At 37.4% G+C, this 26,788-nt stretch overlaps 1 protein-coding gene across 5 annotated transcripts in view; it reads right to left on the bottom strand.

Annotated features, from left to right (window-relative positions):
• SBF2 (SET binding factor 2) overlaps positions 1 to 26,788 on the bottom strand; it is a 231,945-nt gene that overhangs the window by 110,360 nt on the left and 94,797 nt on the right. For all 5 annotated transcript variants that reach the window (XM_036384030.2, XM_036384033.2, XM_036384035.2 and 2 more), the window contains exons 3-6: positions 22,786 to 22,923; positions 10,031 to 10,144; positions 8,348 to 8,458; positions 5,953 to 6,058 (exon numbers count right to left, since the gene is read on the bottom strand). In XM_036384030.2, the coding sequence (XP_036239923.1) occupies positions 5,953 to 6,058; positions 8,348 to 8,458; positions 10,031 to 10,144; positions 22,786 to 22,923 (469 nt within the window). The remainder of the gene's footprint in view (positions 1 to 5,952; positions 6,059 to 8,347; positions 8,459 to 10,030; positions 10,145 to 22,785; positions 22,924 to 26,788) is intronic.

Raw genomic sequence — 26,788 nt, 5'->3', positions numbered from 1 at the left:
AAAACAATACAATTTTAAAATCTTGTTCTCTTCCCCAGAATCAAACTGTGGTGCCCTCCCAGCCAGGAGGGCCTGGGGCTGCCCGGTGCCACGAGAGCTTCCAAAGGAAACAGGGCTTGTAAGAACCAAGGACAGAGCCTGCTCAGCTCCCAGCCTGTGCACAGATTTCTTCTGAGAGCAGAACATCTGCTGTGTGATACTGGCACAACTACAGAACCATCCTAAAAATGTGGTTTTCATGACTTAGCCAAAGCTGTAAAGTGCAAGCGTGTCAGTTCCAAATCCCTTGGCACATACAAATATCTACTTCCAAACAGTGTTGGAGCAGCACATCTCAATTAAAAAATAATTAAAATAATGCTGCTGCAATTAAGATCTCATCCAAACAAATTTTTGAACATAAAATAATTACAGTATATTCATTATATTAAAAAAAAAAACAACCCACATCTCCACCATTCTTCATTAACTTTTAGCAAATCTGAAAAATTAGAAAACACAGCATTTCTTTCACTTCTGTACACTTGAATACACAACTCCAAAAAATTCTAACGGGTATGACAACTAATATATGATCCCATCATTTTGTTTTGACTGGGTTTATCACTATGTAACAGTAACAGGGTTTGGCCCCACGACTGTTCAAATCAACAAAAGTCATCTCTGTCAGTGTCACTCCATGGACACATGGAAAATAATTCACTTCTTTCTGCTTGCTTCTTGTTGTTTAATTATTTAATTTTAAGCAGCTCTCTGTGGTGTCAGAGAAGTGTCTGCTCTGATGCAAAAGAAGGGCAAGAACATGCAAGCAGGGCAAAAGGACAGAGAACACTCTGAACTTCTGAGTCCCAAGTCACAGTGTTGAAATTTGGAATTGAACAGTCACTTTAGAAAATACATCAATGCTGGAGTGGAGCATTTTAAAGTGCTTGTACTGAAGTACTTCCCTGCTTAGCAACTCCCCCATCACCACAAACATCTGCCCTAGTATTTATATTTTGTGCAATTGTAATAATCCTTAGAAGTTTCATCAATCAATCACTTTTGAGATCTGGAATTACAGATACTTAATGGCACTGCAGTCTTCAACTATACTATATTATTTTTGAGTACTCTTTTTTTAGAGGCTCCATATACTATCTAATGGTACACACACCATTTCTAGTTAAAAATACTTTAAGACACATAAAAAGGCTGAAGGATAATGGTGTTTAACACTTCCAGTTACATCATAGTTTGGACAAATCAAAGACAAGTTTGCCAAGCATCCAACCTGGCTCCACCTACCATGACCATTCATGTTTGTGTCATTCCATGTTTTAATCTCTATTCTACACAGCCCTGGATTCCAAAGCGTCCTTACCTTGTGTCTTCATCCAAAAGATTCAAAGCAGAATTTACTTCAAAGAGCCATTTTCACCACTTAAAAAAATACTTTCTTTTTAACACAAAGTCCATATGATTTTACTGAAAGTACTTGAGTGGTGAATTAAGATAGGAGGAAAACAAGCACAAGCAAACAAAGCAGTACAGGGGAAATAAGGACATAGGAAAACAGACCTGATATGAGACTAAACAAGAAGGAAAGGAAGGAAAACTCTTTGTCTTTGATTAATTACTTGGAAAGGAGAGAGAAATTCTTCAGGAGAATAAATTTTTGTAATTTCTACTCAGCTTAGCAGTGTGATTCATGCTACCAGGCCGTCAAATGTGCAAAAATGAAATATGCTGGCTAAACCTTAGGCTTTTGTTTTGCTCCTTAGGTCACTAATTTTTTTGTCCTTTTGGCTTCTTTTGGGAAAAAAAGCTGTCTCTTGGGGAGATGGAGGTGTATGGCTCAGACTCAAAGGACTGCATACATCCCTGCTGAATACCCACATGGAGAAGCCAAGTAGAATTGGAGTCTGGAGAAAAGAGCTTAAGGCAGAAACCTAGGAATGCACATTTAATGCAGTGAGATGGGAGAGAAATATGACCTAAATATAACCTAAATCTCCTTTGAGCCTGAAGAAAGCTACTGCATTTTGAAGCTTCTATAGATACCTACCATCTTACTAACAGACAGCAAGAAATAGAAGAGCACTGAAAGTCTTCTTGCTACCACATATTATTTTTAAAAGTAACTTTATGAGTCCTGTTTTTCTACCTAATCCTTTATTGATTAAATAATTTCTAGTGATCCAGCTACAGGCCTGGTTTTTGTCACACTATTCCTATATATTAGGCTTTAAAAAAAGAAAAAAAAGAAAAAAAGAAAGTATGATTCAAAATGTCAAAGACTGCTGTTCCTTATTACCAAGCTTAAAACCTTTGGGGATATTTTTCCCAACTGTAGTTTAACGCCTAAGCACAAATAAGGTCTGTTTCCAGATATGCTGTGCACTTGGTAATGCAGGGAGGGTCATCTGCTGACATGGTGTTATCCTGCCAAGCAGAAAAAGCATGATGAGGCTACTATTGCACAATGCTTCTCAAAATAAATGTTGAAATTACTTTTGTATCTATTCATAGTGATACACATTGTCTTGCTGCCCACCTTTCTCCAAGAAAGAGCTATTTTTAAAAAGGTGATTTATGCAGTTCACAAATATTTTTCTAGCTACTCTTCAATTTCCTATTAATAATTGAGATAGGATGAAGTGCCTGTGCCAGCAGAGGAATAACTGAACGTGTCGTTATTGGCCAAATGCTCTGCTCAATATTTGCGTCCTGAACACGAGACTGGATGGAACAACAGCTGCCACTGAAGTACTGAAAAAAAGTACTAGAAAGCTTTAGCCCAGGTTCTAGAGACAAATACACAAAAAGCTTCTGTTCCAACCAGGCAAGAGAAACAGAGCAAGTGTGAATATTGTTCCAAAAAGCACAAAAACCTCTGACAAGTTCAGCTGTGATCTCCAGCAGAAAGAATTAGGCCTTATCTTAGGAAAACAAACTTTCTCAAAGGGATGAGCCAGTGGGTTCTACCACACTCTTCTGGATCCACTGCCTTTACCTCTTCATAAGAGTACATGAAAGGTGAGAATAAATGAGAATTTATTTAAAACAGTCTGTTCATATTTTCTGGTCCTCCTCTTACAGTTAACAGCCATTGCAAACAGGCACATGTAGCTGTATTAACAACTCTTTTTTTAGTAAATCCAGACAGAAACTTGGAATTAACAAGCCTTGGCACTAAGAACATGATGACAGCCCACCACCTACATGGGAATGGAATTTTCTGCTGTTCTGGAAAGTGAGGTACACTATGAAAACACAAATATTTTCTAATCTGTGTCCTTTGAGACACAAGACAATTCTACCATTGTGCTGTATCCCCAGATACTTAGATACATCAACTGGCAACCGAGGCACATATGGGAAGAAAACCCAAACAACCCCCCCAAAACACAAAGAAACAAAAAAAAAATCAGTGGTCAAAACTAGGAGGTGGGAAAATCAGCCTTTTACAAAGTGTTCAAGTACTTGCTTTAAAAAAATCTACCTGCCAACTTATTTGCACATTCCTTAACTAACACCAGGCCCATTCCCAGGCAGCTGCACCACTCTTGCCACACCAAAAAATAGGGAGAATCAACAAGAGGGCCCACACAAGGCCATTATATAAACTATTCCTGATTGCTCTTACAGTCTTGTAAAAGACAAAGTTCTGCTGCAACAGAAAAGAAGGGAGACAACTCTTCTTTTTGTCCAGGAGCTTGCATGATCCCCTTCAGGGAAACAGGATGTAAGCCTATAAACTTCTCGTGACAAGATTTGCCAAGTTTTATAACCACGCACTTTCTTCAGTCTCTCCCTTCTTCAGGCCAGTTGAAGCATCACTAACCAGAAAACTGAGCACTGAGTTTTCCTTCCTTATCTCCCTTTCTCTTCCCCTCCTTCTGCTGATCTTCATATCCTTATGTGCCCTGGAAAGGACATCTGGTGAACACAGGCTTACTGACTCATACTTCTTACAAGGCACCAAAAAGCCAGAAAGACAAAACCTCCAAACATTTACTGGAAGTCAGGAGGACAAAATAAGGCAGAAGAGCAGCAAAACCACAAAAAGCAGACAGCAAAAACACTAATGGACTATGGGAAAAGAAGGATGAGATGGCAGACAAAGAGTAAATTGGGGGTATAGCTATTGAAAAGTGTACAGGAGCTAATAAGAAATGACACAAATTCAAAATATAGAGGTAAAAGATTTTTGACTGCTAGCACAACAATCTAGTCCTGGTCAAACTCCAAACTCTTCACTACTCTGCTACAGTGGATTTAGGAATTTACATGACATCCATCTGTATATATTAACCCTCTAATAACATGTGGTTAACAACATTAAATTAAACCGTATGTGTTGGAAAGAAATGCTAAATTCTCATATGTTATTCCTTTATTATTCCTTTCTATACACAACAAGAGGAATTTTAAAAACTTGCCCTGCAAAATATGCTCTCAGTAAGACAAGAGAAAAAGATTGGCCTCAGTTTTCTCTTCCATATATTTACATTTCCACTTCATCTTCATGGCTTCCCTCTATAAATCTGATGCATACAATGACTTTTCAGATTTGTCCTCATTGGTTTCCCCAGCCTGATCCTGTGACAAAACAGGCCAATCCCAATTTGCCACACAAAAGCCAAGTGCCAGAAGAGAGGATAATTACCTAAGAACTAACTGAAAGCCTCCATTTCTTTGACATTTTAGGAATTGTGCATTTATAGCAACCTTCACTGGAACTGATTAAAAAGCTGCCTCAAATCAGTTACCACGTACACTACACTTACAGAACAACATACCACACCACATGGTGTAACCTGCTGCATTTATGGTACCTCACACCACATTTTATGTCTTCAGAAAAGAGAAAAATTAGGGGAAAAATTAGTTAGGTCTGTCCACATTCAAAACATTGCCTGCAATCTGATCAGAGCAATCCTAATGAATCTTGACATAATAAGGCAGGTAAAACCTCAGTGAGCAGTTAAGTAGCACCTATATACCATTTTAGCCACAATTTTTCTTTTATTTAAACTACTATCTAAAAAATGAAAATCTTCCTTTTGGAATAATATTCTTTTTGGAAGGATACAATTAAATCATCCTAGTAGGAGATGGCATTGAGCTCATCAGATCTGATACTGCTTTCTGTGACATAAGCTTAGTGTTGTTTACTAATGTTTTTCTGGTTTCAATCCATTCTTACTGCCTGTTTGAGTGAAGAATGGATGACAACACATATCCTGAGGCCATTTGATTGCTTGAGAGTAAAACTGAGGTTCACAGGATCAGAAAAGATTATTAATTGTGCCCTTATCCAGTGCTGATACAAGTTTATGATTCAAAGTCCCTTCACAAACCAATGGAATGAAGACTAAAAGTGCCAGGATTTGATGGCAGACAAGACCAGTACTGAAAGTGATGCAGCATTGTAATTGTAATGAACAAGAAAACATTTGGTGAGGGTTGTGTTAGAGCATCTTCTTGAAAGATTGGGAGTAACAGATAACAACAGCACTACAGGAACATTTAGGTCTCATCAGCTTTTTTACAAAGCTCCCTGGTGCTCTCTGGAGTTTGTACAGTATCCAAGGGGAGTGGAGCAGGGAATCTTTTTACAGGAATGTTTTTGTGATTGCATAGGGGCCACGCTCACTTCTGCCCCCAGTAACTTACAGATACTACATGGTGGGATTGGACTAGATGACCTTTAAAGGTTCCTTCCAACCCAAACAATTCCATGGTTCTCTGATACTGGAGATAACTTACCACAGGCAGGCTGCACAAAAAGGTTCTCTGAATGTCTGATTAGGGGGTAAAAGCACAGTCAGTCATTCTTTCATTCAAAAGAAATTAATATTTACCATGCAGTTTTCTTGGCACATGATTAGAATTGAATTAGAACAGAAAAGACCTCATTTTATAATTTAGAAAAATAGGTTTTTTTCAAAGCAGGACTAGACATACCCAGTTGCTGAAAGAGAAGAGCCACACTGGTGCCTGTAACAGGAAGGCTATCATGTAGAGGAGTCTGTATCAGCTGTCTGTCTCCAGCTCCTAAAGAAAACAATTTCTGTAGAAAGAATTTTTTAAAATTTAATTTATATAGATTGAACAAGCTGTCATCATACAGACAAGTGATTCACACTGCAAAAATTATTTCTTTTGTATACAGAAATTTAAAGTCAAATAGAGATCTGAAATATAATTTGGGCACAGTGGTATGTCCCCTTGAATGTCCAGCATCATAGAGTCTCCCTTGCATTTACACTGACTTAGTCAAATAGTTGAGGCTTTGAAGGCAGTTAACAGTACATTTCTATTAATACAATAAAACATTTCTATTAATACAATAAAAAATCTCCCAGGGAATAAAAAGGTTTAAAATCCATTTAAATCAGAAAAATGTACAGTACTACTAACTGAATTTCTTTGCTCTCTACCATCCTCAGGTGTGTAGTGAGTATGAACATCCTTGTGACATGTGGGTACTGAAGAGGGCACTTGTGCTATTCCTGTGCTCCTGTCTGCACATTAAAGTACAATTACAGCTCAGTTACCTTTCCAGCACAAGAACACTCCCTGGAGGGAGGCAGGAAATGGGAGGGAAAGGAGTGCACTTGAGTATCACATCCCAAACAGCTCTGCAATTGCAAAACACCCTCACTTTCCTGTGAGCAAATCCACATGGCACTCAGGCAGTGAGTGATGCCAAGCAGCTCCCTCTAACCAGACTCCCATGGGCTGGGGGGCATTTCTGTGTGTAAATCTTCACTCTGTATGGCAGCAAAGGTGGGGAATGCAGGAAGGCAGCAAGCTCTGCCTGCTGCACAGCAGGTATTTAAAAATCTCCCCAGTAAACCCAAACAAGTCCCTGAGCTGTAGCAGAGATGCTCTGCCCCTGCACTGCAGCAGCAGGCCTGGATGCAGGTCAGCAACCCATTTCACACATGATTGTTTCTGGAAATAAATGCTACAAGAGTGTTCCCACCCTAAAAGATATAATTCACTATAATTCACCTTCAGTCCTGCAAGCATAAAGCTTAAAAAAGGAGAAACACTTAATTTCTGATTTAAATGACAGCTTGACAGTAGCAAATTTAAGCTGGAAATGAGTGAGCATTTTATTTGAAGAGAGAAAGCAGAAGGAAGAACAACCACAGCAGCAAGACTTTTCCTTCCTCTTCTAACAGAGCAAAGCCACAGAGAAAAACTGCATTCATGGACAGGGTGAAAAAAGAGAGGACAGAAGCACAGCCAGAAGTTTAAGTAGATCACCAAAACCAAAAATAAGAGACTCAAATACCACTGGAAAAGAGGGTTTCTGATGAGGAGATAAAATCTGATTACTCCCCTTCAAAACCAAAAATAAGGATAGAAAAACAGAGACGTGGCAGCCAGGAGAGCAGCAGGGCAGAGCCTGACCAAGCTGACAGGACACTCTGACACTTTCTGCAGTGAGAGATTCCCACAGCAGCCAGGGCTAGGGCAAAACTAGAACAGAATTAGGAAGTTGTAGGATTTCAAGAGGGTTGAAAAACCCATAGGTTGAGTAGGAAGCTGTGTATGTAATTGACTTTAAAATGCTGCCATCTGCACATGTAGTTTTCTGGTGGGTTTCATAGTAAGGACCATAATTTCCCATCAGGGTCACAGCATAAAGCAAAAACCAAACCCAGAAAGACTCAACTGGCTTACCAAAGCCTCACAAATATATAGGAATATTTTATAAAAAGTAAATCAAGAAACAAACCTGGCTTTCTGCTCACAGAAAGCACAACTGAAAAGCAGAAAGAAGTCTGCTCGCTAGAAAACGTTAATTTTTGAAAGCACGGGCAATTTGCAATATTGAATTCCTCTGAGGAAACCCCATTTGAGTTACTTTTTACCATTTAAAAAACAAATAATGAAATTAGAAATTTAAATGAGTTATCAAAGAAATGACAGTGGAATCCTAAATTCAATCAAGGAACAAACATGCATAAATGAACAGATATGAAGCTTATGTTAGAAAATGGTAAAAAAAAAGCCTTTAAAAAATTTCTGTAGCAAGCAAAAGTATTCTTGAACACTTTATTATTTAAAAACTAAACTTATACAAACTGCTTAATTTGTTAATGTGCCCTGTAAAAGCCAACTCAGTGACAAAATTAACCCTTTGACCTTATCCTGGAATGGAATTTTTGCTGTCTTTAGAAGACAGGCCACAGGGAAAGCACTCACAGGCCACAGGGAAAGCACTCAGCTGAACTATGATCTTTTTTTCTTCAAAAATATCTCAAGAATTTATTTTTTGTTTTCTTCATAAATTAAATTAACTGGAAAAATACCCTTTCCTCCCCTAGCCCCCCTCCCCATTTACCTGAGACCCTCCAGAAGCAGGGACAAGGCATGAACAGAGATTTGCAATGAGAGTCTCCAGTGACACATTCAGGCTGTCCACATACACCGTGTAGATCAAACCAAGGCAAGCCTAGAAAGGTTGACAAAATATATCAGACTGCAATATAGGTCAAATTATTCAAAGATCTATGTATATGATCTTGAAAAAAATAAGTTCTTAATAGTTACTAGCGCAGTGAAGTACCCTCCAACCAATGTAATATGCCACAGAGGCAATAGTTCATTAAAAAAAAAATTAGCTTGGCTACTTGCAAGGGATGTATGGTTTTTTAAAAGAAATTCTAAGTATAATGTTTTTGCTTTTTTTGTTATAAGTTTATTAGTAGTTACTGTTAAAAATTATAAAAATCAACACAGCTTCATCTGTGCTTTGAACTCTAATGGACTAAAACCTGACTGGTTTCCAGGGTAGAACACTGATTAATCAACAAGCTCTGAGGCTCATTTTAAGAGCAGTATTAATCACTAATAATTCCATATGTTATCTAACTTTCATCCTTGATTTTGTTATATCAATGCAAATATATTTTATATTAATAGTATATTACTATTTCCACATATTTTATTAATGGATCAAATTTTGATTGAGAAATCACAGATACAGCTTTAGCATTTTTACTAATAATTCAATCCAGATCAACGTGACATTCTAAGAAGCTTTTGGACAAAAGGAAATAACTCCTCCACAGCATCTTTTGCCTTTTAACTGTTTCAACTTTGATAAATCATCAAATATTTTAGTAGTTCTCTTCCCAGAAATAATTCCAACAGTAACTTTTCGTATCACACATAGTTAGACAGTGAAATTCTGTGCCATGGTTGTCGTAAAATATGAATGTTAAGAAAGTGAACTAATTACAGAAAAATCCACAGAAACAGCACGTCTGGTTCAGGATGTCATTTAACTATTATTCACATTGAATGAGGAAAGCATTTTGCAGAATTATTTCTACAGCCTGCCCTATTCTTACCCACTTTGCTTTGCACTTGCCAAGGGCCACTATGAGAGACAAAATCCTGGGCTCCAAGGACATTTAATCTCACATGGTGCAGTCATCCTTTATGTCTACAGACAACTGCTGAATGATTTCCTCCCTTCATCTGTAAACTGAACTTTATTTGGTTCTGTTCATATGTATTAGCTTAGGAGAAATTTAAGCTTTTCATTTATCTCAGATAAGTCATATTTCACCAGCTGAAAGTAATCCAAGGTCCTAAATCTTGGTCATGCATCTTAATTTGGTCTGGAAGAGGCTCAGACATTTTGCTTTATATATGGAGGAGAACTAGATTTTCACTGTTAATTTACCACTATATAGTTAGTCAAATATTGTCTGCTTTTGTCCTAATAACTCCTTTCATTACAGAGTACACTGAGCCCAGAAGAATCTCTACCACTCCTTCTGTATAGCTTTAAAACTGCTTGGAGGGTAAAGAGGCACTACTTGAACCTACAGGGACTATTTACTGTTCCAGATGTTGAATTTTATCTAGTTCAATCTAAAGCTACTTTTGCTTTTAAATTCCCAAATCAATCCTGGGTGAGATATTTTATTTTAAATCAAAAGTACAGTCATTGCTACTCATTTAAAACCGGATTTTTCTGCTGATATATTGTAAATAGCAATTGCAAGTTCTTTACCCTGAAAATTTCTGGATAATCTAATCTGGACACCAGCACCAGACTTTTAGGAGCAAATACTTCTGCAGGCTGAATTAAACCAGACTCCTCTTCACCTTCAATTTCTTTCGTTCCCTTGAAAACAGAAACACTTCAATTAATAAGGAGGAAGAAAACTCAAACCAAAATGTTAGCATTTTTACCAAAAGTTAACATTTCTCAGAGCTTCAGAAAAGTACTGCATTATTTGAAACTGGTAACAAAATCAGGTAACAGGAGCACACTCCAATGGTTGCCTCAACTCCCTAAAGGTTCTAGATGTAATTCAGTTTATTAAAACTCACCCTGGGAAGTCAAGCACCAATGGACCTAAAATAAAGTTCTCTTAAAACAGTTTAACAGGACACAGTTCCACATCAAATACTCCCTGTGGCACATTTTAGATAGTAAAGTGGATGAAAGAACAAGATCCTTCCACATCAAAGTGTGGCTGATCTACAATCTCTCCAAATACAGAGATCATGGATTTCACAAAAGAATGGCTGTCCTCCTCATATTAATATAATTCAATTTCTTACAGAATTCCCACTAACATTACAGCTGAAATTATCTGTAATGTCATCTCCAGCCTGACCTAGTGAATTTGGAATTTAAAGATATTTCTTCACCAGAAAACTGGCTCAGATTTCTCAAAAAAATCGCTCACACTTAGGAACCACTAAGGTTACAAAAAAAAAAAAAAAGAGAGAACAGCACAGTGCAGATAAACTTGCAGTTGCTCATGATATTTTGCAAGTGGCTATAATCTTCTTGCCAGAACTTATTCAATCACAAACAGTTTATTATTATTCATAGCCAAAACTGAAGATGTCACTAAATATTTTCATTTCTAAAATTCCATACATTCTTTGACAATTTAAGTTTTCAGATGACAGAATGTCCTTGCTTTCCAATTTCTGGATGTAATTCTCTCCAACCCCGCACCACCCACCAAATTTCTTTTATTTGTTCCTCTGACCAAGCATTCTTCCAAGCAAAAATCACTCCACTATCTTAATTAGGAACACGAGAAAAATTTTGTCCATTTTCATATGACAACATGAAATATTTGCCTTCTATTTCTGTCACATTACTACTCATCATTTCAGTTCCTTAAAAAAAAAATCCAACATTTCTCCTAAATGGACGAAATCTGATAAAAATGCTCTTAAATGCCAGGAATGCTACAAGCTCACGAGCTTTATTTCACAACCTCAATTCAGAACGTACAGTTTCTTTAGGTAAATGCTAACCCACAATTCAGAATTCAAGTTAAAATGATATAAAAAGAGAGTACTTGGGTTTTAATCACAATACCTTGGTTAATACAGTATAACACTTCCATACCAAAATAAAACCAGCTGCTTCAACAAGACATATACACATATGGGCAAACACTTGGCTTTGTACATTGAATTTTACCTAAATATCAAGCAATGCATTGGCATTGTATGTGCTCGGTTGAGTCTGCACCTCATTTCTAAGATAAAATTGTGATTCACAAATTTCACAAAAAGAGAAACACAATAACTCAACAATCACACGTCCCACTCAGGTTCATTCATTTTCATCCATTTTAATGCTGACAGGGAGAGCTTTTACAGGAATTACAGTTGCCTCCCTCTGCCCCCCAAAATCCCCAGATTTTTTAATTATCAGCAGAATTTTGCTGTATCAACCATTCTAAAGAGCAAGTATGAGTTCTAGGCATAAAGACAACAGCTCCTGGATATCTGACAAATTGTGGGCTCTTACATTAGGAAAAATGAAATTAAAACACATTCCACATTCCTCAAGGCCAGGGAACATGGAAGCTCCTCCATATTCCATGGTACTGAGATAATGAAAACTCAGAGTGCTCAGGCAGGGAGGAGCTTTCCCTATGCAAGACCTTTCTAATAAAATCCACACAACTTCAGACCAAGTCTTGAATTAAATCAAAATTAAGATTTAGAGCTTTTGGGGCACAACAGCAGCACAATATTGATTGATAAAGCATTTATACTCCTCAACCACTCTCCTACTTCACAAAAGATTTACAGCAAAATGCAATGTGACTGCTGTGTTTCTTCCCCAGCTCAACATTCTGACAGGCACACAGGCACATTATTAGGAGTCACTAGACTAAGTAGATAATCATTTCAAACACATGACTTTTAACCTACTTTTCAAGCAAAGTATTAACAGCATAAGCATTCTGTACCAAAAGTAATTACAGAGCACTAAAGCCACAAATGTGATTGTATTTACACTTCTGGTCAGACAAACACACACATTTCAGCTTTCTTTATCCCTTTTTCCATCTAAGGAAAAAATGTTGTCTAATAAAAAATAACAAAATGAAAGAGTTTGTTATGTTGGGGGCTTTTTACAATAACTTTTTATTTTATATGTGCAGCATTGAGTTTACAACTTACCTAAGAATAAATGGATGGTATGGTAAGCTTGCTAAGGATCCACAGATTGAAAGATGAATTTAAATTACAGAATCACAGGGCCACAGAATCATTTGGGTTGGAGAAGATCTCTGAGATCACTGAGTTCAGCCTCTGAGTGAACAGCACCCTGCCAATTGCACAGCACTGAGTGCCATGTCCAGCTTCTTCTGGAGCAGTCTCCAGGGATGGCGACAGCAGCACCTCCCTGGGCAGCCCATTCCAGAGTCTCAGCACCCTTCCTGTGAAGAAATTCCTCCTGATGTCCAAGCTGCACCTCCCCTTGAGGCTGTGTCCCCTCATCCTGTCACTCATTGCCTGAGAGAAGAGACTGATCCCCACCTGGCTGCAACCACCTTCCATGGAGTGGTAGAGTGGTAAAGTCCCCTCTGAGCCTCCTTTTCCCCAGGCTGAACACCCCCAGCTCCCCCTGCAGCTCCTCATCAGACCTGTGCTCCAGACCCTTCCCCAGCTCTGTTGCCCTTCCCTGAATTTGCCTTGGTTAATTAATGCTGAAAAAGATTCCCTTTTTTTGTCCTTCCATTTTTCTCTTTATATTTATTTGAAATAAGCAAACTTTGAGAACAGCTGAATTTAGAAAAATGTACCACTAGAGAGCAAACCAATGTTCCAGATCCTTAACAATCCATTTAATTTAACAGGTGATAAACATCTGAAATCTAATCCAGAAATACCTGTGCTTTGAGAAGGCAAATGAATAATTTTTCTTTTTAAACACCCAATTAATAAAGTCCTGAAAAAGACTTTTCCATAGGCTACAGAATAGATAACTAAGACAGATCTAACTGAATCAAAGAACTGCACAAGCTGTGGTTATAGACAATTTCACCATGCTTAAAATATTCAGTCCTTTGTACTTAGACATGACCAAAGCCCATCAGGATCCTGTTCCCTGCCTGTCACACCCAGAATCCTCTTTTCTTCTGCACCCTGACTTGGTTTCTAAAGTTAGAAGAAGAATATAATGCAGAGATCTGTAAACTATGGCTGACTTATGTCCTTAGAGAAGTTTTCTCAAAAAATTTCCTGGATGTTACAAACTATCACAAAAACTTACAGGCAACATGACAGTACTGAATGTTAACATTTATGTCCCATGACATCAAAAAAATGTATAGGAAAAATTAAGATAGCCAATTTTAAAAATAAAACCAATATTAAATCCCTGAAAAAAATAAAATACAATTAAACAAGCAATTATTTCTTATAGGGTAGAATATGGTTGAAGATGTACCATAAGTTTGAACAGAAAAATCTTACCTAGTTTAACAACAAAATGTTTGATTTATTTACTTGCTGGGTTTTTTCTTCCCATCTCTTTTTCTGCATTAATAATATTTGATAAACAAACTCAGAAAATGGTGGAACCTCTTTTAAAGGTCACAGGATGCAATTTCATTTTGCTTACCTTGGCTGCTATAGCCATAAAGTGGTCTCTTAAAAGACTGGCCATAATATGTGTGTGTGCATGTGTTCAGTACACTTAAAGCACACCAATTCACATATTTAAATTCCAATGTTTTCATCTGTTTTAACAGATGTTCACACCCACATCTACACTAAAATATATGCATGTATATAAATATATATAAAAATATAAATATATATATATATTTTAAAAATATATATACATATATTTACAACTCCCAGAATGACAAATAATCAGTTTCACAGGTTCTTACAAAGATGAGATTCAGAACTAGAGAGGGTATGTATTGCAACTGTTGGCCTTTCTTCTTTTAGAGGAGAAGCAGCCACTGAACATATTTGTGACCTCAAGTGAAGGGGTAAATTAAAATATATTTATATAACCAACCAGTTGAACTAACAGCATCACTCCATAGTTCATGAACTTGTTCAATAAAAGCAGCTGAATTAATAAATGCATTAAAGCAGCTTTGATCCCTGACTGATAACCAACAGTTTAGAAAAATTAACTGTGATAACCACTGTTCATCATCACTCTGCTATTTGTTTGTTTCCTTATTTTCTGAAAACAATTTGTTCCTCAGGTTAGCCAAGGGATGTACATGGCATCAAGCCCAAACTAGACAAATTCAGACTTATTATTCAAACATTTTTTTAATGAGGAAGTAAACTGACAACTGCAGTCACCAGCAGATCAGGCATGATGTCCCAGATCCCAGAAAAAGGTTTAATACCTTCTCAATCATTGTAGTTAAAATTGAATACTTGTGGGGTTTATACACCTTATATTAAGTAAGGTATTGCTTTGTTTAATCAGTGCCCTATTGCCCTAAAAATCCCTCAACATCTATAAAAATTGTAAAGCTGAGCAGTGTAAAGTGTAAAGTGAAAAATTGTAAAGTTTGCAGCATTTTATCAAGTAACGAGAGAAGAGTTTGAAAGCTTGGTATTAGAAAAAAAAGTATTAAACAGAAGTTAATTATTATAATAAAATATTGCATATTTCCCTCAAATAAATGGGAGTCAATCAAGAGCAAAATACTTGCTTAACAGTGAAATGTATATGAAATAAATTAAATATAATAAATATTAATAAATAACTGCATCCTGTATTATAATAAGAAAATAGGTACTCACAGCCATGAATTATTTTTATTTCATGTACATTTATGTGTAAGTTAAAACATTCGTGGGTTACCTGATCAAGGCTGACCTTAAAATCCAAGTTTTCCATCCAGTGGCAATGGACTATGAAAGATCTCTCTGCTTCCCACTCACTTCCATGAAATGACACTTCCTGTCAGCCACATCTGGCTGACACTGGATGGGATTCAATGTTGCATGGGGTAAATCAGGACAAAACCAGACATTCTCATGCAAGTCTCAATTTCTGCTTAAAAAACTATGTTAAAACTTCTAGAAGAAAAAGGTGACTGATTTTGTGCTACTTCAGTGAAAACCTCATTTAAAGGCAACAGATATGGCAGCCAAAAAACAAATGGAGCTTTAAAAAACAACTTTACTCATATTAACCTTATCTTCTTTTATTAAACAGAGATCTTAATTGCCATGATGTAGCCTTCAAACTTTAGGGTTTCCTCTTGAACTTTTATAAACCTGATTTTGCCACAACAATCACATTATTTTAAGATGTCAGTTCTGCTTTTAGATACTGACATTTAACTTAAAGATAACCATCTAGCCAAAATCAACATTAGGAACCAAAGTCAGTCAGGAAAGATCAAAAGGACCTACCAATATGGTCAAAACCAATTCTCCCTACAACTGAGTGCAGCATTATCATTTGCTCCATCAACATGCAACTGAGTTACAGCACACATGAAGCACAGCCACCCTTCTCCTGTCTTTTCACCCTAGTCTTCAGAATCTGGAATGCTGGTTCTGATTCCTGTTGAGCAGAGAAAAATTAGGCTTATCCTCATGTCAGAGGCAGGAAAAGCAATTTGAACTGAGGCACTAATAGAAAAGTTAGAAGAAACACGAGGACTTAGAGGTAGCTGTGCTGTTCTGAGGGTGGAAGCTGGCAGGCATTATTTGAAACTCAAAGGAAATCAAATGTGAGCAGAAACTGAAGTTAGAGTTGTGCCTTAATAATTTGTTCACTCTTTGAAAGAGAATGAACTTCTCTCATTCCAAAACTTGCTCTCTAGTACTTCACTATGTCAAAACCAGTTTGCCCTATGCAAAATTTTGCATTGAAATTATGCCAAGTTCACCAAGCCTGTTGTTTTTCTACTAACTGCCCAGCAAAGATTAGAGACCATGCTCAATTTCTTATTTTAGGAAAAATTATTTGGAGTTTACTTTAGTAATCTTATGCCAATTACTCATTTGGGACAGATCCCTTTCTCCTTATGTGACTTAGTCTCTGTTTGTCTTATTTGCAGCCAAACACAGGCTTAGCTGCTTTATTAACAATCAAAGGCCAAAAAACATTCAGCATCAATTAATTTTATTTACTTGTCAGAGTATATAAATGCATGTATCCAATAAATTCTAACACATGTAGGAAAGTTAAAATAAACTAAGCTGCCTGCTGCCAGAAGTCAAATCTGCAGCCTGCCTGCAATTTGCTGTACTGAGCTAAAACCACAGGTGAACAGATCTGCTTTGTGGTTTGCCTGTGTGCACAGAACCATACCACTGCAGCTAAACCTATACTGGAAAAAATTAAACCAGCATAAAAGCTATTATCTTGATTTAATTATCTCAAAATGGGGATAATACAATGTAGTAATGCACAGTAAGGAGCCTATCAACTAAAAAAAGATAAGGATCAAAGACAGAAAATGACCTGAAGATCATAAACTTATCAAATAGAGCAATCTTGAGGTTTTATGACAGAGCTGGTTCACTCTCTATGTACTACTGACACTTCAGAGCACAAATGTGATAGGAAAGAGTTTGCAAAGCACCTTCCAGCACTACACAAAATTGACACCACCACCATCTATTAGATGTTTACCATTTAACACTCTCACTTGGAAAACCTCCAGAAGGTGTTGATATGGATTAGCACATAAAACCATTGAAAGTACTTTGGAACCAAAGGAACCTCACACCCACACTTTGCACATTTCAGTGCAGCTTTCCAGACAAAGTGTCTCTCTGAAATAGGAGGTGCAAGCTCCAGAGCATCTGGGAAGTCCAAGATGATGCCACTGAGTTGCCCTACTGGAATATCAATAATCAATAGCATTAATAACTGCTTTTACTGTGTTAACCTTATCCCTGAGGAATGGCAAAGAAATGCAGCACCAGGTCCTTAGCAAGAACTATGCAGAAGCAAACATCATTCCAGAGCTTCAAGTTTACTAAACCTTTCTGAATTTTCCCAAAGGCAGCTAACCTGATCCATGAATTCACACACCCCTAAACTGAGAAAACTGCAGACACCTATGATACACATGCAGAACAAAAGGCAAAACTCAAATTTAAGAATGCTGTAATTCATGCCCTATTTTAACTCACTATAATGTTTTTTTTATAAATAATATAGAACAGCATATATAGATATACACCAAGGCAACATTTTACACACACAGATTGTTTTGGTTAATTAAAACAGTTAATCCCTTTGAATTGCATATGGGGGAAGGCATTGAAAAGACTTGCAGTGAATTGCTGAATTAGTATTACACTACTGTTTGAAAGTCAGCTGAATCTGATCTCTACTGACAAAGAAATGCCTCTGCTGAAAAGATAGCATCTCCTTGTCCTGTGAGCTGAACTTGGGGCCTCTGTTCAACAACACAGGAGTTAAGAGGACAAGGTGACCTTTACCCAACACAAGTTTTTGTACCCTGCAAAAGCATGAGTTCAGCTTGGGGATGTGTGTGCAAATGCACGAGCCAGGGGATGAACAGGGCAGGAGAAATTATTGCCAGAGTTATTAAGATGGAAATATGATTTCCTCTGTACAACTATTCTCATCTTAACTTTAAATTCTGATGGTTATCTTAAACGTATAAAAGGACATTAAAATACAAGTCTGTTTCTTATATAGAAAATTATCTGCAATCTGGCCTTTACACTAGACTAGAAAGGAAATAAGGCATTACTTAAATCTCTATACAATGTCACAACAGCCATTTTTCAGTAGATTCAGAAAGATGATGATGCAACATACTAAACATTGCTCTTAAAATTGGGGGGCCTTTTGCACAAAATGTGCTTAGGGGCATTGACTATATGAAGGAACCTTCAGAATAAATTCAGCATTTGGGATACTAACATAAAATTGTTAAACTTCATTTTAGGAAGAACACGCTCATTTAATATCCAAAGGGGAGGTCAGGTTTCCTACACAAAACAGGTACAGCTGAACTGAGTGTTCTCAGCCTCTGGTAAAACATCAGTGACTCATTGAGCAGCTCCTGCCTGAGCACAGCAGGAACACCAAAGCTCCAGTCCAAGCTGAAAAATCATAACTTTTTGAAGCACAATCATTTTGTTGGCAGTTTTTCCCTTGACTCAGGAAATATCTATGAATGTTGTGAATCTGCCATTTTATGGTTTGGGATTTTTACAAGTCCTTTTTCCTCCTTTTGCAGGGAAGGGCAGAGAGAGGAAGAGAACGTGAATGGCAGGAAACAGGAGAGCTGTGAATTATTAGTTATGTCCATTTTCCAGAGCAATGGATTTAATCCTATATTTGTCATTGCAATGTTTTAACACACACACTTGAGACAACACACAAGCACGAGACAATCTTGTAATAAGATTGTCATAAACAAATGTTTGGGGTGTTGTGCTGATCTCACTGAGCAGATTTTCTGTAATGCAAGAAATGCAGTTGCACAGCCTCAATTGCTGGCATAAATCATTCTCTAATTTGTTGATGGTGGGGTTGGGAAGAGAGGGCAAATTTCTTTCCAAGTGCAAAGCAATGTACAAATTGACCATTATGTTTCTAAATTATCTGAGTCAACATTTTTTAAGAAAGATTCTATCTGTGGTGCTCTTCCAAACATTGTTAATATAAATTCTGTGTAACTGGTAAGAAGCACAACTGAGGTCACTACAAGTATCTGCTGAGTCAAAAGTACTAAATCAAGTCCTTGTCTGCTAAGTGGTAACATGCAGAAATTGCTGCTAGAAATGAGAACCTCGTTTTAGCAAACTGTGCACACCACTCAGAACTAAACATGTTAATGTACGCACATATATGTATACAAATATATACTTTTTATGATTAATAAAGCTACAAACATAGAGAAACTGAGTTTTATGGGTGAATTCTGTAGATGTAAGCTATGATTCTTCTGAACATCCTTTGGCTGCTCAACAGTTTCTGGCTTCAGCTGCCAGAAAAATAAACTGAGAAGACCTTTTTTTTGGTTGATAGAACAAGGTTTTTCCAAATCACTGACATTTCAAGTGGATTTCAAACCACAAAAGCAATCAAAATACAGCAATGGGACATCACACACCTCCACATCCTCCCAGCCCCTCTAAAAAAACCAACCAACTTTGAAGGCACTGTGAGAGGAAGGGAAACAGAGATGTTTTCACTTACTCTCCTCCTCCTAATTGCTGCAGGCACATGGCAGTGAATGAGGCCCCCAGCTCTGTTTGCTGCAGTATCTAAATAGCACCTTAAGCCAGACAGAAATGTGGATACAGCCAAGCACGTGCTGGAAATACAAGAAGCTGGAAGGACCAAGTGGCAGAGCAGTAGCTCAGATTTGTTTACACTCATGTAGGAACTTGAGGTGGGAGAGAAGCCTTGCACATGGAACTGCCCTGCAACATGCTCAGGATGCCTCTGAATGACAGCAGCTTTATCACTGTTAATTGAACTGCCTCTAGGAGTGTCTACACACAACCCAACCTTTTCTGCTCTTAAGGTCAAACTAATGTTTGTCTAATGCTTCATTTTAAACCCAGGTGAAGAACATATCCTTATTTAGCTTTGGCAAATGTTACTGGGACAAATAAGTGAGACTAGCACCCCAAACCAGAAGAATTCCTGAAGGACTCCATGGCAAAGCTGTGTCATCTGAAATCACACAGCACCAAGTGAGCTCCATTCCCCTGTTTAATGGAGTGTGTTCATCTCAGCTGTGCCTACAAATATGGAATATTAATCAGACTGAAGTTAACAACAATGTTTTTTTATATTATCACAGGTTTCTGAGAGCTGATTGCTAATCAAACTGACCAGCACCCATGCAGGTAATAAATTCTGGGTCAGTCAGAACTGCAACAATGCAAAGGATGATTCATGGATGCCACCAAAGAAAACAGCATTCTATTTTCTAGCCAGAGGGAAGAAGTTGAAAATAGGCCATCAGCTGATTGATCACTAGAGCCTGTGCTTTCCTCTGGAAAACTTGTTGTGGCATGCAGCTGCCAAGAGATTACACTGAGTCCAGGACTTCCAGAGATAGCAGGGAGGATACTTTTTCCTGCAGACTGTGTAGTTTTTACAGCTGCTATATTAATCTTGCATCCTAGATTATCATGGTATCACTTATGTATTCCATCTGAGTACAAACTCCTTACACTTCTGGTAGCATTTATTTACAAATTATCCTGTAACAATCAACTGAAGCAGGGATGAAGGGAGCCAAAACAACAGAAGTCTTTCTGACTTGAGCCCTCCCTTGAGTCTTCTCAGACTCAACTGTGTCTAAAGGGTTTGTATTATTATGCAGAAGGTTCCAAATAGGTTTGATGGTTCTCTTGGAGCATTCACAGGCTGAGAAATGAGTTTGTTTTCAATTCCCAGTTTAATTACCCACAGAAACTTCCAAGTGGTTGATTCCTTTTTTTTTTCTTTTTTGTGAAGATGATTCTGCCAAGCCAAACATCTCATCTGCTGCTCTGGCTGAATTCTGACCAGCCTCATGTATCAGCAAGGTCTACCTGGTGAAGGCTACTGGGAAAGAAGTGGTTTTGTGGGATTTTATTGAAATTTAATCTTCCTTTGGCCTCAGTAAGTTATATTGGTCAGTTAAGGAAAAACTGACCTGTATTCATCTGTGCAAAGCACTGTCTAGATTTCATTGCAAGTCCTGAGCACGATGTTTCATAGATTATTTAATTAAGCATGCATCTGAATGGTTAAATCAATATTACTGCCCTAGCCCAATGCTGTGTGAGCTCAGGTTTCATGACAGATTGTACACGTGCTGGATTCTTGTCTAATGACCATGGAACAGGGCACATTCAATTATTCTCTTTGGGTTTCAGAAAGAAACAGGAAGTTTTGCTATAAACAATGCAGTCATAGAATAAATTTCACCACAGCAAGTTCATCTGAAAAATATGCATTCTTTACAACACAGCCAGGAATGGCATTATGAGAACCAACATCCTGCTGCACTCAGTTTTTTATTGTTTTTTTTTACTTTGGGTTATTTTGTATTAATACTTAGGCAATATAAGGAAAGAAAAAGTTTTAGTTAATACTGGATGTTTTGTGATGAGCATTACTTCAAAGATGTGGATAGGGAATTAAAAGCAGCTGCTAGAAACTACAGGATAAATAACAAGTTTGCTAAATTTAGTTTATGTTATGAAATACATAGAGTGAAGGAAGAGTCAGCCATTGTAAATTTTTATCAGCTGGGAAAGAATTACTATAGAATATTTCACTCTCTACTTATAAAATAAAGGAAATATGACAGACATGAAATTTTAAGAGGAATGTGTCAGCTAATCTACACTAAAGCTTAAGACTAAAGTACATCTAATATTGGGGTACATTTCTGCTTTCAAATCCTTCTAAAAGTCCACAAAAACATCCAACTAAACTGTAGCACTAATGAAATGAGAATAACTATTATTCTCTGGCTTCCAACTATGCCCAGAAAAACCACACCATTATTATTATTACTACAACACATCTTTCAATTATTCTACAAACAGGGTAATCTTTCAACTCTGGTATTAAATGAACATAGTGCTCTTGGATTATTAAAAACATTTTCTTAAAATAATCAATAATGATGCAGTTCTTCACTAAGAGAACAAGAAATTACTTTACTCAGCTATTTATTTAATCTCAGCTAATTCCATTATACTTAGTGCCAAGGTTTTACTTATTTTTTTAATTTTCACGTAGGAAAGAAGATATTTCAAAACATAACAATGGCAGTCTGCAATTACATATTGGATTAGGTTTTCCCTAGGTTTCTAGATTCTAAAGATTTCAAGTATTAAGTCACAGCAGATATTCTAGGAAGTACTTTACATCAAATGGGAAACAAAATGTCTATTTTTGAAAGACTGAGGTTGCCAAGTAAAAATGAAATACATGTTTAAAATCAAACAGTGCCAAGTAGCTGACACCTCCAATCTGACCCAACTAAAAACTGAATAATTATTCCATCAGTTTTTAAAATCTTGCCAATAAATGCACTTACAGAAATATGGATGCACACTCCAGCATCCTTTTGGAGTGCACATCTGCTCTGACGGAGCAGGCCAGCAGAGGGAGCAGAAGTTAATAAACCTTCTCCTAGAACAAGGCTCAGACTCATCCATGCTATGGCAAACAGGAAAGGAAATGAAAGGAACACCATATTGCTTATCCCATTTGAAAAGGAAAATGTGGTGGAGAAAAAGAAATTCTATGACGTGGTTTTGGCTGGGGTTTTTTTTTTGTTTGTTTGTTTGTTTGTTTCCAAACAGATAAAAACTCCAAACACACAAAACAGTGCCTCAAGCTCACCTTTTGCAAAAACACATGAATTTCTGTAGGACAGAAAAATGAACCCTTAGCAGGAACAGCAAAATATTTCCTCAAGTTGCTCTCTATGACATGGATGCATAGTTTACAGGCGCTTCTTCCTGCATTTCTGCTCCTTGCTGTCAATCTCTTACCTGCAGGTTGATCTCTGCTTCATAGAAAGTCAGGCAGGAGCAGTAGTGCCTCTCTGAGTCGATGTCAGTCAAAACCACCACGAAGAACGTTGGCTGTTTCCTCTCCTTGGAGAGCTGCCATCCTCCAGGCTGGCAGAACTAAGGGAGCAAACAGACAGACACAGGTAACACCAGTTGTTTTCAGAAATATGAAAAATATTTCAGCATGATCAAGGATCATTTTGTTTAAACGAACATATGCAGGGTTGCAAAATTTGAAGAAAATGGGGAAAACCCACTATGTCTTGAACTTGGTAAGACTGAGAAAAATTTAGCTCTATAAACATTAAGGGAGAGAATAAACACTATAAAAAGAAAATGTATTCCTTTAAATACAGTCAGCATTTAAGAGCATCTTTGTGGTGTTGAACAGGAAATAACAGGAATAAATTGACACATGAAGCAGATTTCATTTGGATAAAAGGTTAGAATCTGAAGCTAAAATTCTTGTGTCTTAAAACAACTCTACATTTTTCATTTCTTCACTTATTTCACTAATAATTTATCTAATCGAACATAGATATATATCACTTGCACCTACTTGCAAAATGGGAAGTGAGTTCAATACTCATTCCTAAAAAGAATACTATAGAAAAATATTTTTCACCTATTTATTGATTACTTCTGTAATCTTCATTGTAAACATTTGAAATTTTACACACACAAGTAGCATGAACAAACAGAACTACAGCTCAACAGCAAAGTGGAAATTGTGAGATTTTTTTTTTTCCTTTTTAAAGGAATACTCTCTAATGCAAGAGTGTGCTGAAATTCAGGGATCAGTTTGCTGAAGATATCTGGGATGGCCTTTATTCCTTTCTTTTACTGAAGGCTAAAGTCACATCCACGAAAAAATCACAAATACGTTTCTAATAGCAAAATTATAAACCTAGAATTTAGACAAAAAAGCAATAACCCCTGTATGTATTAGGAGTAATAACAATTAAAAAAACCCACAATAAATTCCTAGAATTGTTAAACGATGCAGATACCAAAGGAACCAAACAAATAGGTCAAAATCTCAAGTTTCCAGAATTGCTTCATTCCTCTAGACAGATGTTAAAGACTGAAAGAGCATGAAGAGTAAGTTGTAAACAAACATTTTCTACAGATTCATCTTTAGAACCTCTACCATAAAAGCTGGGTAGTCTTAGGTGAGCACCAGTTAAAACTCTGCCTCTGATATGCAGTTTCTTTTATGATCCTGGGAAAATCTTCAAAACCAAAGTTTTCTCATGTTACATTCTTCAAATTCTAGATAGTCAGCTTAACACTTGTGAGTCTGCATCCTTAGAAGTGCTAAGCACTCCCTTCTACATCTGAGAATAACTGCTCTGAACATCAAAAAGTACTTTGTGAAAAGACATCCTAGTCATTCCAAGTTAAGCATCCAGTATTAGTCTATGATTTTGATAATGCTGGCCTAATCTCCTTTTGTTTTTCATCCCATGTCAGTTAAAAATAAGAAGATACTGCTATTAATCTTGCAGGACTGCTATAAAGATAATGCAATATGGCCAATATATACAGACATTATAACAAAAACATCATTAAAAAGTTTGACAATAAAAAAATCATTTAGAGTTCTCTATGAATTGCAGAGTTTGAGGGGTGTCTGTGTAATAAATGAAGCCTGGAATCCACAGTTCAACAAGATAACCCCCAAAACTGTGAACTGCTCTTTGCTCAACAAATATGAGCCAAAATGCAAAGAATGCAGCAAGAGCCTAATAATAAATGAAATCTTTCCATGATATGCCATTAAAACCAAATTATTTCTACAAGGTAGGTCAAATGAAGGCTGTTCATGCAGCTCAGGCTTCTTAAGATCCAAACACTCGAGTTTACAATCTTAACACCCCTTCAGATCTGCCCAGTCTCCCAGCCCTGACAGGAGCTCCTTGCTGGAGCCACTGCCTTTCTGCTTTACAGGTGATGCCCATCTCACACCTGGAAACCACAATCTCAGATTTTTGAGAGTCTGGAATTCCTGGACAAATCCCACTCTGCCCATTCCAAACCCTGCCCTACTAAAGGCACAGAAGCACTTTGGTATTGTTTGAAAACAATCCTTTTTATTGGGAAAATGCATTATTAGCAGGTCTGCTGCATAAAATCTATTCCAACATCTGCCCTGTAAACTGGGAAATGCAAAGGGAAACCCTACAGCTAAACTTTGAACTACCAGAGGAGACTTTGGATCTGAGCAGGCTGCTGTCAATAGCAACCTCTCAATCTCTGCATGTCTAAAACCTACTCACATCACAGGTGAGAATTCTCCCCAGTTTCAAAATGATCTTGTGCACAAAATGATGCCTCAGGCTTTAGCTTTTATATTTTTCAGGTTCTGTACTACTTTGGTGTGCAGTTCATATTACGGGATGGTGAGCTCTTCACAGAGTAGGGAGACAAAACAATTCCTCCTCTAGCTGGGGACCAAGGACAAATGATCCAAATTTCAGGCCCAAGGGCATAAACAACAGTGGACTGAAGAGAGAAAAACAAGAAGGATGGGACTTCATGGGCTGAAGCTGTAATTGGACAATTAATTCCAATATGCAAATGGACCAGAACTTATAACAGTGAGAGATCCCATGAGCGGCCGTGCATTTTGTGACCATTTTGGTTCATCTTGGGTGTAGCCCTGGCTGGGCTCTTGTGCTGCCCAAGGTGGATCCATCGAGGCCTTCTAATAAATCCCTACTTTATTCTTTAACTCCATCTAGCCTCTGTCCTAGGTCAGCCTTCATCAGGCATCAAAACTTCCTAGATTTAACTGTTTTACTAGAAAACAACAATTGGTGATCGCTGAGGAAAACAGCTGAAGTAGAGTACATCCACTGGCTACACAGAGAGTCTTTGTTTTCAAATAAACTAGAAGGAATTTATAAATAAAGAGATTGAGGATAAAGACAACAGGCTCCCCCCTGAGATTAAACAATGACTGTTTCTCAGTTTCCTTAAAATAAGGTAATAAATATTAGCGCAATACTTGAAATGCAAGCAACATTGAGAAGAACTTTCCAAACCAGCATAAATACAAGTTACCCTCCAGGATGATTACCAGCACTCTCTGGCTACTAAGAACAAGGAAATGTTTCCATACCAAACCAGATGCTTCACCAAAACAGACAAAAGCATCATTGTGAATATAAGCCAAAGGTCATGTGGCTTCTCCAGTAAACAAGAAAAACCCCAACAGTTTAAGAACCAACACCCTTCCATATTGTTTCACTTATTTGCCAGAATTCTTGGAAACAGACTACAACTCCTATCAAAGGCAGTGAAAATAAGAATGAAGCAGAATGTCCAACTCACAATTCATAAGAACGAGGCCCTAATGCTGGGCGAGTGCTTCCAAAAGACTCCATGTTAGAACTGATTGCCTTCTAAAACTTGCTGCAGATATGCAGAAATTGCACTGAACAATATGCAACACATCTTACACTGCAGGTACTGAAATTACACTTTATGCATTGTCTGAAACTGCAGGTGCCAACTGAAGCAAAGAACTTTCTCTCAATTATTCCCACAAATGCCTTCAGACTAAACAAGAAACCAGACAGATTTAAAAATGATGCATGGCGTTCTAAACCAGTGTAACTGGGTTTGTTACCTTCAAAAAATTTGTATGTCATCACCACAAGCCTTCTTGCTAAAGTCTAGACATGATTAATCAGTTTAGAAGTGACATTTCTTTCTTCTGATTTTTATAAGCTAAACACATCATCCTTGCTTGATTCACAGATTTGTTCCCTCTCTCTAACCTAGAGCTACAGCTGTATTGCTACTGGTTGCCTTGTCCCTCTCAATTGAAATAAATCATTTGCATAAATCAGCATATCCCCTAGATATACTGGACACAGCTTTGGTGTCCAGAAACCTAGGACATCCTGATTGGGAAGGGACAGGTTCTGAAGTAGATCCTCACTTGAAAAAAGACATTGAGATGCTGGACTTTATC

This window comes from Molothrus ater, chromosome 6 (genome assembly GCF_012460135.2).
Source record: "Molothrus ater isolate BHLD 08-10-18 breed brown headed cowbird chromosome 6, BPBGC_Mater_1.1, whole genome shotgun sequence".
Classification (NCBI taxonomy): Eukaryota; Metazoa; Chordata; class Aves; order Passeriformes; family Icteridae; genus Molothrus; species Molothrus ater.
The sequence above is the reverse complement of the archived record's forward strand: the minus strand, read 5'-3'. Positions and strand labels throughout refer to the sequence as shown.